Raw genomic sequence first — 13,426 nt, forward strand, 5'->3', positions numbered from 1 at the left:
CGCTCGTGCTGGTGGTCAGTGAGACGGGACGCATCTACACGTGGGCCACCCCCAAGCTGGGGCCCGTGATCACCGGGGAGGCCGGCAAGTCCATGATTGACAAATGCCTCATGTCCAAAAGGCGCAATGACGCGTGCGCGGATGTGACTGCCACGGCCACGGGAACCGCAGGCTCAGAGACGGTCACGATAGAGCACCACCACCAGGCTCAGAGACTCACCACAGAGAACATTGACCTAACCCTCCAGGAGTATGCAGAAAGCCTGGGGAACACTGGAGATGATCTGACCAGTCTACCGGGCACCACCAACACCGCCTGCAATGCCCAGTCCAACGTGCCCAACTCCACCACCACCACCACCTACTACCCCAGCAGCTACCAGGACCAACACTACGTCTACAATCATGGCTCAACTAATAATACCCCGTCATATTTCTGAGCCGGCACTACCACCTTTTCTGGGAGGCCCCTGGCCCAACCCCTATATGGAAGTGAATAGATAGATCATGGCATGCCATTTCATTTGAATTAACCCATTCTGACCCGAGATCAGATTCATACGAGGTTTCCACTGGACACACGCTGGTCTGACGAACCCATTCTGACCTGAGATCAGATTCTAAAAATGTCAGTCGTTCTTTGATTTTTCAAAAAATAGCAGATCTGCTATTTTTCAATAGCTAAAGCACGACATGATGCCAACACCAAAATGGGTGCCCGGTCAGAATGGGTTTAATTATGCCTTCTATTCGCTTCCATATCCCCCATGCCAATCAGCCACAGTCGGGTCTAGGCAAACACCATATTCGTAAGACTTGTGGGCTTGCATCATGCAAGCTTAAGCATGTATAAAATACAAATCAATGTCTGTTGTAAATGCAGGATTTACAGTCTAAAACCTACAGCATCTTTATGATATATAATTGCATGCAAAAACAAAAGTAAGAATCTTTAAAATACTTGTCATCTATATAGTCAGGAATTAAGTATTCCTGGCTGAGGGGGCCACATATATTTGAGCGTTAACTAATTAAATAAATAAATATATTTTAATTTGATATAAATGGGGCCCCATGCATGTAGTCAGGGGCCCGTGGACCTTCCGGGCCTGGTCAGTACTGCAGGCTACAAGCAGCATCTGCCGGAGCACGCCAGGTGCCGGCAGGGCACATGCAAGAGGCAGGCTACGATTGCCAATCGGTCGGTGTCCGTGGGTAGTTAGTGGCCACCTTTAACCCATTCTGACCTTAGATCAGATTCATACGAGGTTTCCACTGGACACACATTGGTCTGATCTGATTGACCCATTCTGACCTGAGATCGGATTCTAGAAATGTCAGTCGCTCTTCGATGAGCTTGTAGATCTGCTATTTTTCAATAGCTAAAGCATGACATGATGCTGACACCAAAATGGGTGCCCGTTCAGAATGGGTTAAAAGGAACTGACTTTCTTTTTGGTACAGCCAAGGAGAAGCAGCTCCTTGGTGAGCAAAGAAAATCACTTGAAAGTATATATATTTTTAAACAGACGATGAAATGGAGCAGACAACAGCTCGTTGAAGATCCCAAGACAGGCTTGACCAGCTGGGTCCTGCTATACCACATTACTGGTGGGGTTCAAACTCATAGCTGCCTGTCAACCACACTGGATTGGTTGACAAACTACAGTCTCTCTGTAAACTAGTGAGAGGGTTTGTCAAAGGAAAACATATAATAGGCTAATTAGGGGCCAAGAAGGCCCCTATTGTCTTAAAGTAGCTATAAGCAATAATGTCAAAATTATAATTATCTTTTTTTTTTTTATTCAGACAGAAAACATGTAGTCTCTGTGACACATGTAGGGGCCACAATCTGCATTCAAAGAATGTCCTAGAAGCTTTGTCATTTATTTTTGGACCAATGACAAAGCTTCTAGGAAGATCTTTGAATGCAGATTGTGGCCCCTAGATGTTGTCACAGAGACTACATGTTTTGAGAGGGTTGTACTCATTACATTTTTGACATATTGCTTATAGCTACTTTAAATTAAAATTGCCTTGGGGTGGACGGTGGGCCACAGAATGCCCATACACGGTCATATACTGTATGAGGCTGTTGGGCTAAACCAGGAGTGTGGTTCCATATAGATAGACATGTAGATGTAACCGCCGTCCATCCGTTGGGCCCATATATCATTCCAATATATGGGAATATGTTGATGACATCAGAAATCTCTATATATGGGCATAAAAGGGACACAGACAGGGTGGGTACAACAGGTACTCTGACAAAGCCCCCCAACACTATGATCCACTCGGACCATTATTGGTCGGATCGAACGTGTGATGGGCCACTATTGTCCAAAATACGGTGGCGGCCATGTTACCCAATATGTCCTCAGTTATAATGTACTCTAATCAGATCAGATCATAATTTATCAAAGTTACAATATAGCAGGATTGACAGACTTCTCCCTTCTGGCTCCCAAACGCAATTAGATTCGCAATCAGATTTACTCAATTTCACACATAAAGGTTCTGCCATAATCTGAAGACACCCCATACCTCTTCAGACTCACTCCACCGTAGCCCGTAGCACTTGACCTAACCTCGACGACTATCCAGTCTTAATGCAAAGGTTAAAATGTAATTTAGATAGCGACAGCGTGTTAAAGGTTAAAATGTAATTTAGATATAGCGACAGCGTGTTAGATTGTAAATTGCCTCAGTTGCCTTTGACCGTCTTGATAGCATGAGAGCCTTAAGCGATCCACTATTGCTGCAATTCCCTTCCCTTCCATTAACCCCACAGGAGGAACCCCACCTTTCACCACTTTTAACAGGGCGACCCACATTTTGGATTATAATTCCTGTACTATTTATATCTACAGTACAAAGGGAGCAGGTCCTGTTCCACGGAGCCCGCCATGTTGCACGAAATAGACAAACTCAACCTGTTTATATGTTCTTTATACTGGAAAGAATAGAAAGACCTGTGGTAGCCTACATAAGATTGACTGCACACAAACCTACTGTGTGGCAGTGTTGCTTTTGAGCTCACACAAGTTTGTAGATAGGCTATTTTCAGAGTGCAAGCAACCAACTATAAAATAACTAGTTCTACTCCCTTCACACTACTGTGTGGATGGATACTGTAGTAGGGCCATAATGGCAAAAACAATACTTACTTACAGTACATAGGCCTTTAAATCCCTGAGGAACATTTGATGAAACGCCTCCATCCTCTTCGGTCTTGTGCCCTCCGCTCCATGACAGCCTTGCGCCTTAATCTCCTTAAACCTTCTCTGTGGTTCGTCTCAGTCTAGTCTCTTCCTCCTGCCTTGCAGGTTCCATGTTAAAGTGAACCATTTGGTCTTCAAAGTGTGTGACCTATATCCAGTTCCATTACTCGTCCTGAGTTGGGTTTCTATAGTGTGTCCTACAGGTTGGCATTGCAGATGATGTTGTTAGACCAGTCCAAGGCATCGGTTGAAGAATGTCTAGTTTGTTGATGGCAAAAACAATGATTGTCCAAAAACATTAGTAAAGATACTTGTTTTAAATGGTTATCATAAAGAATATACAAACAAACTGGTACCAAAGAAACTTTGCCACCTCAGGTGGTACTATATTCTGGCCTGGCCCGTGTACTATTAAACACATCAACCTTCATTATGCTCTCTATTCTGGGCATGTCATGAATCATAATAGGCAAACATACTGTGAGTGTGAGGTGAACATTTGGCAAAGTTGTGAAACTGTAGATCTGCTATGTTCAGCAGATCTACAATTGTATATCCCCAATTAAGGGTCTGTACTTGGTGTCCCAGGTACAGAGCCCTGCAAAGGGACCCCATTCATATAAAGGTATTTACAAGACAAAATATATACGCCATTTACATGTAGTAATGGACCTTTATAGAAAACTTTGAGGTACAATGAAGTGATGTTATAGGTCTAGTATTGATGAAGATGGCCATTACTAGGCTGAGTTTGAAGTGAGTAGTGAGTACCACAATTTGATCTGTAATTCTGTATATTGTTGAGCAGCCATAACACAGAGGAGTCTTGAATGCATGTGAATTGAAATGCTGTGAAAGTTATGCTAAACATTTTATTCTAGTGATCAGAGTGTTTTTTAATGTGAACTTACCTCCCGTTTATTTCAGTTTGCTTTGTTTTGCTGCTTCTCTTGTGTTCTTGTTTGCTTTGTTTTGCTGCTTCTCTTGTGTTCTTGTTTGCTTTGTTTTGCTGCTTCTCTTGTGTTCTTGTTTGCTTTGTTTTGCTGCTTCTCTTGTGTTCTTGTTTGCTGTGTCTGTGACAAAACACAAACGGTGATCTTGACTTCAGAAAATATGAATCAGATCAATAATGTGAAGCCTGCAGAGCTAGTACAAACACATAACCATGCAGTGCTGCCAACTTCCTGATCAGGTGATCAGTCACATGCTCACTCCATCTCCTCTGAATTCAACAATAGGTGGCGACCTTCGACCTATATACCTGTATACTGGTCTGGATCGATTATACTTCATACTCCTGTGTAACCTAAATTGTCCATCCATACAATAATTTCCACCCAAAGTGATCCCGACCCATTCACAATAAGGTAAGGTAAGGTTGGAGAAAATCCTTCCCTCAAGAGATTATCAATTGGTCCTCTCCACTTCTATCTTCAGGAATCTCCTGGCTGCATCCAATAGACTAAATGATTAATTCTGGAAAAAAAAGGTGGAAAACCGCTGTTGTAGGTATTAATATGTTGTATTAATATGATTCCCGGTATTCAAATCCCGGTGCGTAAAAGAGTTTCATGCCCTAGAAAGGATTCCTGATGGAGATGTTAAGAACATTTGACCTCATAAATGGTAAATGGTGCATTTATATAGCGCCTTTATCCAAGGCGCTTTACAGAGATTGTGCATTAAAAATACACCCATTCACACACACATACATATACACCAATGGCATTAGGGGTTCCGTGTCTTGCTCAAGGACACTTCGACACTAACTCTGGGGGAGCCCGGGTTTGAACTGGCAACCATGCAGCCACTCTACCCCTGAGCCACCCACACACTACCTCATGCACTTAATGTTATGATGAAGAATGACTGCTTATTCAAAAATCATGTATTTCACTTATTTTTGCTCTTCAGTCCGTCAAACTAGAACTACGGCGTAGACACGCACTCTTTAAGATGTGGACTCGCTGACCCTCAGTGAAAGCTTGGTGAAAACGGAGTCTAATTTAGACTAATGACAGAGCAACATGCAAACAGCTGAGCTAGCGAGCGTTGGTGAACATCAGTCTCCCATTAGTGGTCAGTACCCGCCCATTTCGCCATGCCATCATCCCTACCGCTGTTTACCACTCTCCATAGGTGGGGATGCTTCACATTAGAGACTTCCTCGAAGTCGTTTCCATCTGCTCGGGAAGATTGCTTAAAATTCAAATGATTTCTTCGTCCAAACACAGAACTGCCTGCCCGTGTCAATGAACGGTGTTTTGTGTACTGTGTACACCTTGCTGCAGGAACTTCAAGAAGCATGCATTCTCCCATATGGAATTGAATCTCCCTGAATGTTGGAAATAATCACTTGTGCACATCATCAAAACCACCTTGTTATAGGCCTACTGTAGGTAATACATAAAATAACCAAACCTGCATTGTGTACGTCTTAATAAAAATCCATTTATTTAGGTTGAATCTTTGGAATGGGGTGGCTGTTAAATCAGATAACGACTGGACAGGCCATACTATTATTATTTTTGTAACACTACTGCCAGGCTGTATTTTCACTTTTACACGACAAGTACCATAACACATTTATGATGATCTGTACGCAATGAGGACTGTTGTTCTCCACGCTGAAGCCGCGAGGCGACTGGCTGGAGGAATATTGGTTTGAGGGTTGTGGTCAACAGGAAATGGGTAGACTAACAGATGCCGGGGGTCACAGAGGTCAGTAGATCGGGAGGAGTCACAATACAAATGTCCCCTACTACACCTTTTTAAGGCCTTTGCTGTTTATTCATCTTTTTCCTACAACAGCAAAATTACAGAAGCAGTATTGAAAATAAAAGTCATTTTCCCCCCACTGTTCTCGTAAAAAAACAAACAAAAATCTGCACAAAATCTGAATGACCGTACAAAAAACGAAGCCGGAATATGTCAGGTACGATAGAGGGGGGAGCAGGGATGTCACAATTGGGAGACTCTGTTATGCATTTTTCAATAATGAAAACATCTCAATAGCTTTTTTTTTTATATTTCAGAATTCACATAATCTGAAACTATATATATGTATATAAAAAAGATGACAAGAGAGAAACGAACACGTTTTTTGTGTTTTTGACTTTTTTCTTTTTTTTCTGCAAATTAATGCTATAAACACATAAACGTCTTAAATATATTTATCAGTGCAACAACATTTTTTTTTTTTGAGAGACCACGCTACAGTATCCTTTTTACTCTAGTCTTGTTTTAGCGGATAGTGTCTTTAGCTACAGTCAGCTGAAAAGCACAGAGTGTGTAGTAGTAGTAGTAATAGTAGGGCTTTCTGGGGAGAGACGACACTCTGAAATGAACAAGCTTTGAAAATGTGTTCACCACAGCACATCACATACAAAGCACACTGATGTGAGAAAAATGTCCGCCTTCTCAGGATCAAAGTCTCTGATTGTTGCAGTGCTTAAAAACCATCAAGTTCGCCCGGGCCCAACGGGGGCCCCAATAATGTGTCCTGATAATGTCAATCCCACACACACACACGGGTGAGTTTGTACAGAGTCTCCTTTTCCCTTATGGTCCCAAAAAAGTTAAATAAAAAAACCTCTTCAGGGGGTAATCCCCCCCCCCCCCCCCCCCCGCCCACCCCCATCCACCAACCTGCAAACAACAACAGAGATTTCAAAGAGTTCACATCGAGTAGATGTATGCACTTGTTATAAGCGTACAAACAGATATAAAAAAAAACAGACCACCACTTTCTGTTCTACAGTCAGCCTTTGTTTACCCCTCTTGATTTTATCTGGGGAGAGGGGGGTATATTCTGACAGGGCAAGTCAGTTTATTATGAACTTCAGCTTGGTGATGGCTGTGGTTGGACCAGAGCCACGGGGCGTGGATGTTCTGTGCTGAAAGGAAAACCCTTGGGCAGCAAAGACAGGGGGGTGTCGACCATCCTTTGGTGAAGCCACCGGGAGCTCAGGTGACCTGATTCTAGTGATGTCACCTGATCCCCCGGTGTACCGGGTGTCCCTACCGTTATGACATCAGCGCTGACATCACAATGTTTGGCTGCTACACGCGAGACTCTAAACTTATTTTATTTTTTGCGGCTTGGCCGTGTAAGCTACAATACAGCATGTGAATAATGGGAAAGGGGTGATCGTGATTCATGGGAGTAACGATAGCACCGTTCTTCAGTTAGTGTGCAACCCCCCCCCCCCTCACCCACTTCACCCACATGGATGCATACTCAATTACACAAACACAGTCACACACACCCACACACACACACGCACACACGCATGCACGCACACACACACACACACGCACGCACGCACACACACCACTCCTTGAAAGGAATCCCACCACGAGGGATTCGGTGAAAAAGTGCGTACAAAGCTGCATTAGTCCAGATAGCACTTTTTCGGTGAACAAACCACAGTGAAGTCTGGAGTTGACAAAATAGTATAGTCCCCTCTGCCAAAAGCAGAGCAATGGAGATTGTTTTTTGGTATGCTGGCAGAAATTCTACTCTTCTTCCCATCTCCACTGCCATCGACGATAGACGTTGCGTTGTGAACGTGTGAATTGAGGCTGTGTGAAGAATCTCCAGCCAGAGTCGCAAAGAGAGAAAGAGAGGGATAGAATGAAGAAAGTGTTTTAACGTGAAATTATTTTCATGTGTGTCCCTTTTGTCTTGCTGGACTTTTCCTCATGGTTACTGTGATGATGAGAGGGGGCTTTGATGTAAGCTGACACAAGCGTCTTATGTTCAAAGAGCTCATCAGCTTGAATACACACAGCGTCACACAGCTCGCTCTTCTGAGCAAAAGCCTAATCTCAAATTAAAATCTTAAAACACGGCACCTTTCACGGAAAAAACAGCGATTGTATTTACACACACGCGCCTGCTCGCGCACACGCGCACACACACACACACACACACACACACACACACCCCATGAAAAAGGGATATTGCGCGTGCGCGCGCACACACACACACACGGACACGGACACAACCCATGAAAAAGGGAGTACTGCAGCTTTTTTTCTTTTTTACCTTTTTACTTTCTTCAAAAAAAGGGCAATAAAATATATTAAAACTTATTTACAGTTATGTGGGTTTTTGGACAGAAAACAAACGGGAACCGAACAAAAGAAAAACAAAGCGCTATAGGACGGACCGCATTCTCATTGGATCCTAATTATGTTCTGCAGGTCATACTGTGATATATCATGATTACCCCATTCTGACCGGGCACCCATTTTGGTGTCAGCATCACGTCATGCTTTAGCTATTTAAAAATAGCAGATCTACAAGCTCATATCGCGCCACCGAGTGGCGCGATACGAGCTTGTAGGTCTGCTATTTTTGAAAAATCGAAGAACGACTGATTTTTTTTTAGAATCTGATCTCAGGTCAGAATGGGTTCATCAGACCCAGTGTGTGTCCGGCGGAAACCTCGTATGAATCTGATCTCAGGTCAGAATGGGTTATATCGTGCCCCGTGTGTTTGTGTCGTCATAACTTAAAGTGATGCATACATACTGTACATACAAAACAGCCAAATAAAACACAGGAGGCCAACAAAGATGAACTAAAGGCACTGTCAGAACCATACGCTGCCACAGGCGGGGCCGATTAAAGGGGCAAAGGGGGTTGTGGGTGGGTGCATGGGGGCATGGTTTATGGGTACACCCTGTATGCCCAGTCATGGGCAATGTGTGGGCATTTCGCCAGATATGGTTCATTTGAAATTTTGATAACCTCTCATAAAAAAAATGAAACAAATGTGGAAAAACTAACGACAAGCCTTCCAAGAAAGTAACAATAATAACATTAATAATAATAATAATAATAATAAAAAAAAGGTTTTCTCCCAGAAAACGATAAATACTTTAGACATTATAATAAATTGGTCTCAACACCAGCATCCGATTGTAAAAATGAATGAAAATCAAAATAGAAAATTAAAATATCATCTAAATCATCTGTACATAGTTTTTTTTTTCTGTATTTATTTTGTACACAGTGTCCCCTAGTGGCGGGTTGTTGTAGTTGTCTGTTCTTTTCTTGTTATTCTTTTTTAACTGCAGCTCCTGAGAAAAGCATGGATCAGTCCCAAAACCTCCCATTGGTTCCTGAACCTGTCCCTCATCCGGTGAATGGGGGCGGGGGGGGGGGGGGGGTGGTGGTGATGGAGGGGGGGGGGGGGGGTATGGGTTGGGGCAGCAGTCCGTTTAGCCCCACCACCCCCCCCCCCCCCCCCCACCCCCTTGTCCCAGCGGACATAGGAGAGAGGATATGCCGACAAAGTATTTTTGTGCGCGCTCTGCGAGCCCTGCACATCTCCCCGCTCAGGTCGGTTTTAAAGGGAGCTCTCGCTCTCTCTCCGTCCCTCTCCCTCGGTCTCTGTCTCCGTCTCCCCCCGCTCGCCTCACGCCTCCGTGTACGAGTTCTGTACGTTGAGCTTGTCCTTCTTTAGCTTGACGCCGTCCACCAGCTCAAAGTTATAGTTCTCCAGGGCCGACAGGTTCCTGTCGGACATGGTGCTGTGCGAGCAGGCGCAGTAGAGCACCACGCCGCAGATGGCGCCCAGGAACACGCCCAGCGCCGACATGGCGATGATGGTGATGAGGATGGGGTCCAGGGTCTTCAGCATGTTGCCCGGCCCGCTGACCTCGTTCGTCTCCACGCTGTCCGGGTAGTCCGTGACCTCCTCCACTGCGCGGGGGGACGGAGAAAGAAGGGACGGTAAGTATTCTGACCTGAGATCAGATTCTAAAAGTGTTCTTCTACATCCTGACAGTTTTCTGTAAAAAGCTATGTTTCTATGTCAGTCGTTCTTTGATTTTTCAAAAATAGCAAACCTACAAGCTCGTAGTGCGCCACTCGGTGGCGCGCTATGAGCTTGTAGATCTGCTATTTTTCAATAGCTAAAGCATAACATGATGCCGACACCAAAAGGGGTTCACGCCCCAAAATGGGTTAACATCTTATAGTGTTTCGTTAAGAACGTCTACAACTATATGTATGTATGTATATGTACTATATGTATGTATGCATGTAACATCATATGGGAATAAATGTCAGATCGTTGCTGTCGGGCAGAAACATCCTACGTATCTCCATATTTTAACTTTTAGTTTTTTCGTAAATGATTGCCTTACTTGATCATACTAACTACAGCGTCCCACAAAATAATCGAAAGTAGCAGATCTACAAACTCGAGATGCATCGCTTTGCGAGGCATTTGGAGCTTGTAGATCTGCTACGTTTGATGTTTTTCAACGTGAATCCTGAAAAGTAACAGTTTTGGACATATGAGGTTTACGAGACGATAACAAAAGCTCAAAGTGTGTGCTGTCACATGCATGGCAATACAGCTGGAAGCATACAGCTGTATTGTACAAAAAACACAGATTATTCTACCCATATAAAAATAATACCGGTAATCATGAATTGCATTTTTATAGCGCTCAAAGCGCTTTACAATGGTTCATTCATTCATACATTGGGAGATGAAGTGGCGAACAGTCGACGCCAGCGTCCTCACTTCCCACATTCACGCACACACCAATGGTGGCAATCTAACACCGACCGACTCATTGGAGGCAATGTAGGGTTCAGTGTCTTTGCCCAAGGACATGTGGACAGGAGGAGGAGCCGGGATTCGAACCGCCGACCCAGGGATCATTGGACGACCTGCTCTACCTCCTGAGCCACAGCCGCCTACTATGATGTCATAGTGGGTCCATTGGTATATCATGTTTCAGTATTAGATATATTATTATGTGATTGTTTTATCGGACAAGACGACTTACATATTTCATTGAAGCGGTCCTCTGGCAGCATGGGCTCTGTAGGGACGTCAGGATCTGTTAACGAGAGGAAACAAGCGCTGTTAGATCACAGACATCTCTGAGGTCTTTAGATGATGTGATCTGTTAGATCACAGACATCTCTGAGGTCTTTAGATGATGTGATCTGTTAGATCACAGACATCTCTGAGGTCTTTAGATGATGTGATCTGTTAGATCACAGACATCTCTGAGGTCTTTAGATGATGTGATCTGTTAGATCACAGACATCTCTGAGGTCTTTAGATGATGTGATCTGTTAGATCACAGACATCTCTGAGGTCTTTAGATGATGTGATCTGTTAGATCACAGACATCTCTGAGGTCTTTAGATGATGTGATCTGTTAGATCACATACATCTCTGAGGTCTTTAGATGATGTGATCTGTTAGATCACAGACATCTCTGAGGTCTTTAGATGATGTGATCTGTTAGATCACAGACATCTCTGAGGTCTTTAGATGATGTGATCTGTTAGATCACAGACATCTCTGAGGTCTTTAGATGATGTGATCTGTTAGATCACAGACATCTCTGAGGTCTTTAGATGATGTGATCTGTTAGATCACAGACATCTCTGAGGTCTTTAGATGATGTGATCTGTTAGATCACAGACATCTCTGAGGTCTTTAGATGATGTGATCTGTTAGATCACAGACATCTCTGAGGTCTTTAGATGATGTGATCTGTTAGATCACAGACATCTCTGAGGTCTTTAGATGATGTGATCTGTTAGATCACAGACATCTCTGAGGTCTTTAGATGATGTGATCTGTTAGATCACATACATCTCTGAGGTCTTTAGATGATGCGATCTGTTAGATCACAGACATCTCTGAGGTCTTTAGATGATGTGATCTGTTAGATCACAGACATCTCTGAGGTCTTTAGATGATGTGATCTGTTAGATCACATACATCTCTGAAGTCTTTCTTCTGTTAGATCACAGACATCTCTGAGGTCTTTCTTCCCTATGTTTTTTTCCATTGATTTATTGAATACTTTATTAACAGTTTGCAAAAAGTGGCACAGCTATTATACAATAATGCTAAAAAGATATTACAATTAAAATTGGCTTATGGGATGACGACAGATACAGAGATTCATACAGTATATGGGGCATAAAATGGACTAAGCTGACAGATACAGAGATCTCCAAATAATGGGCATGTCAGTCAGATTGGCAGTGCGACGTACAAACTCTAGATGTGAGGGCCACGTTTTGGGCCGTATTTGGCCGGCCCAAATCTCTAGTACATGAAATGAAATGTACTAGAGACGCAGAAAAAGCAGAAAAGGCATATATATAATTTACATTAAAACTGTGGGGGGGATTTATTTTGGCAAGCTAGATGGCAGGGGTTCTCAACCCGTGGGTCGCGACCCCGGGGGGGGGGGGGGTCGCCAAATTATTTTGGGGTGTCCCCAAATAATTACAACTTTTGTCGCACATGTAGATGGCTGTCGGTTTCGGGCATTCCACATTTGGTGGCATAATAGCAGAATGATTTCATTCACATGTTTGTGGTGTAAATAAGGTCAGTGTGTCAGTTTGAGGTGTTTGAGGCCGTACCTTTACAGTCGACCATGCTGAGTCCTTCCAGGATCTTGATGTCGTCCACGGCGATGTCTCCCCAGCTCTTCCTCTCCACCACGCCCTCTATCACCACCTTAGACCATGACAGAGGAGAAGGAGACGGACGTTAACACATTCTGACCTGAGATCAGATTCATACGAGGTTTTCCACTGGACACACACTGGTCTGATTGAACCCATTCTGACCTGAGATCAGATTCTAGAAATGTCAGTCGTTCTTCGATTTTTCAAAAATGGCAGACCTACAAGCTTGTATCGTGCCACTCGGTGGCGCGATATGAGCTTGTAGATCTGCTATTTTTCAATAGCTAAAGCATAACATGATGCCAACACCAAAATGGGTGCCCGGTCAGAATGGGTTAAGTAAGAAATCACACCCGTGTAAAATGAGGGTCGCTCTTATCATACGTCATCTCATTCCGTCCAATCACACTTTTTGCGTCCTCACTTTTGTCTTCAATGTGTTTACACGATGTTTGCGTCATAGGAAACAAAGGAAGCAAAACAATGTTTGTGTTTTGACACAAACCCTCAAAGAGGGACATAGTGAACGAGTACATTTCTCCTAGCCTGGTTAATAAACCAGACTAATATCGCACGGACCGCGGGATATTAGTCTGGGGAGGCTCAGCTTGGATTTCATTTCCAGGGAAACATTTTCTCTTTGACGCAATTGGTCAGAGCTACTGTCAGTCAAAGGTCTCAAGCATTGAAAGTCACTGTACCAAAGCCCGCCCATATTGCATACCGTGTCTCG

General features: G+C 43.7%; 1 protein-coding gene across 1 annotated transcript in view; it reads right to left on the minus strand.

Moving 5' to 3' along the window:
* Positions 1–8,724: 8,724 nt before the first annotated feature.
* LOC310867705 (neuropilin-1a-like) overlaps positions 8,725–13,426 on the minus strand; it is an 80,163-nt gene continuing 75,461 nt past the window's right edge. Inside the window, 3 exon segments of the mRNA XM_083777824.1 lie at positions 8,725–9,936; positions 11,037–11,090; positions 12,646–12,742. Coding sequence (XP_083633950.1) covers positions 9,650–9,936; positions 11,037–11,090; positions 12,646–12,742 — 438 coding nt within the window. The 3' untranslated portion in view covers positions 8,725–9,649.

Source organism: Protomyctophum parallelum, assembly GCF_964188405.1.
Source record: "Protomyctophum parallelum genome assembly, chromosome: 12".
NCBI lineage: Eukaryota > Metazoa > Chordata > Actinopteri > Myctophiformes > Myctophidae > Protomyctophum > Protomyctophum parallelum.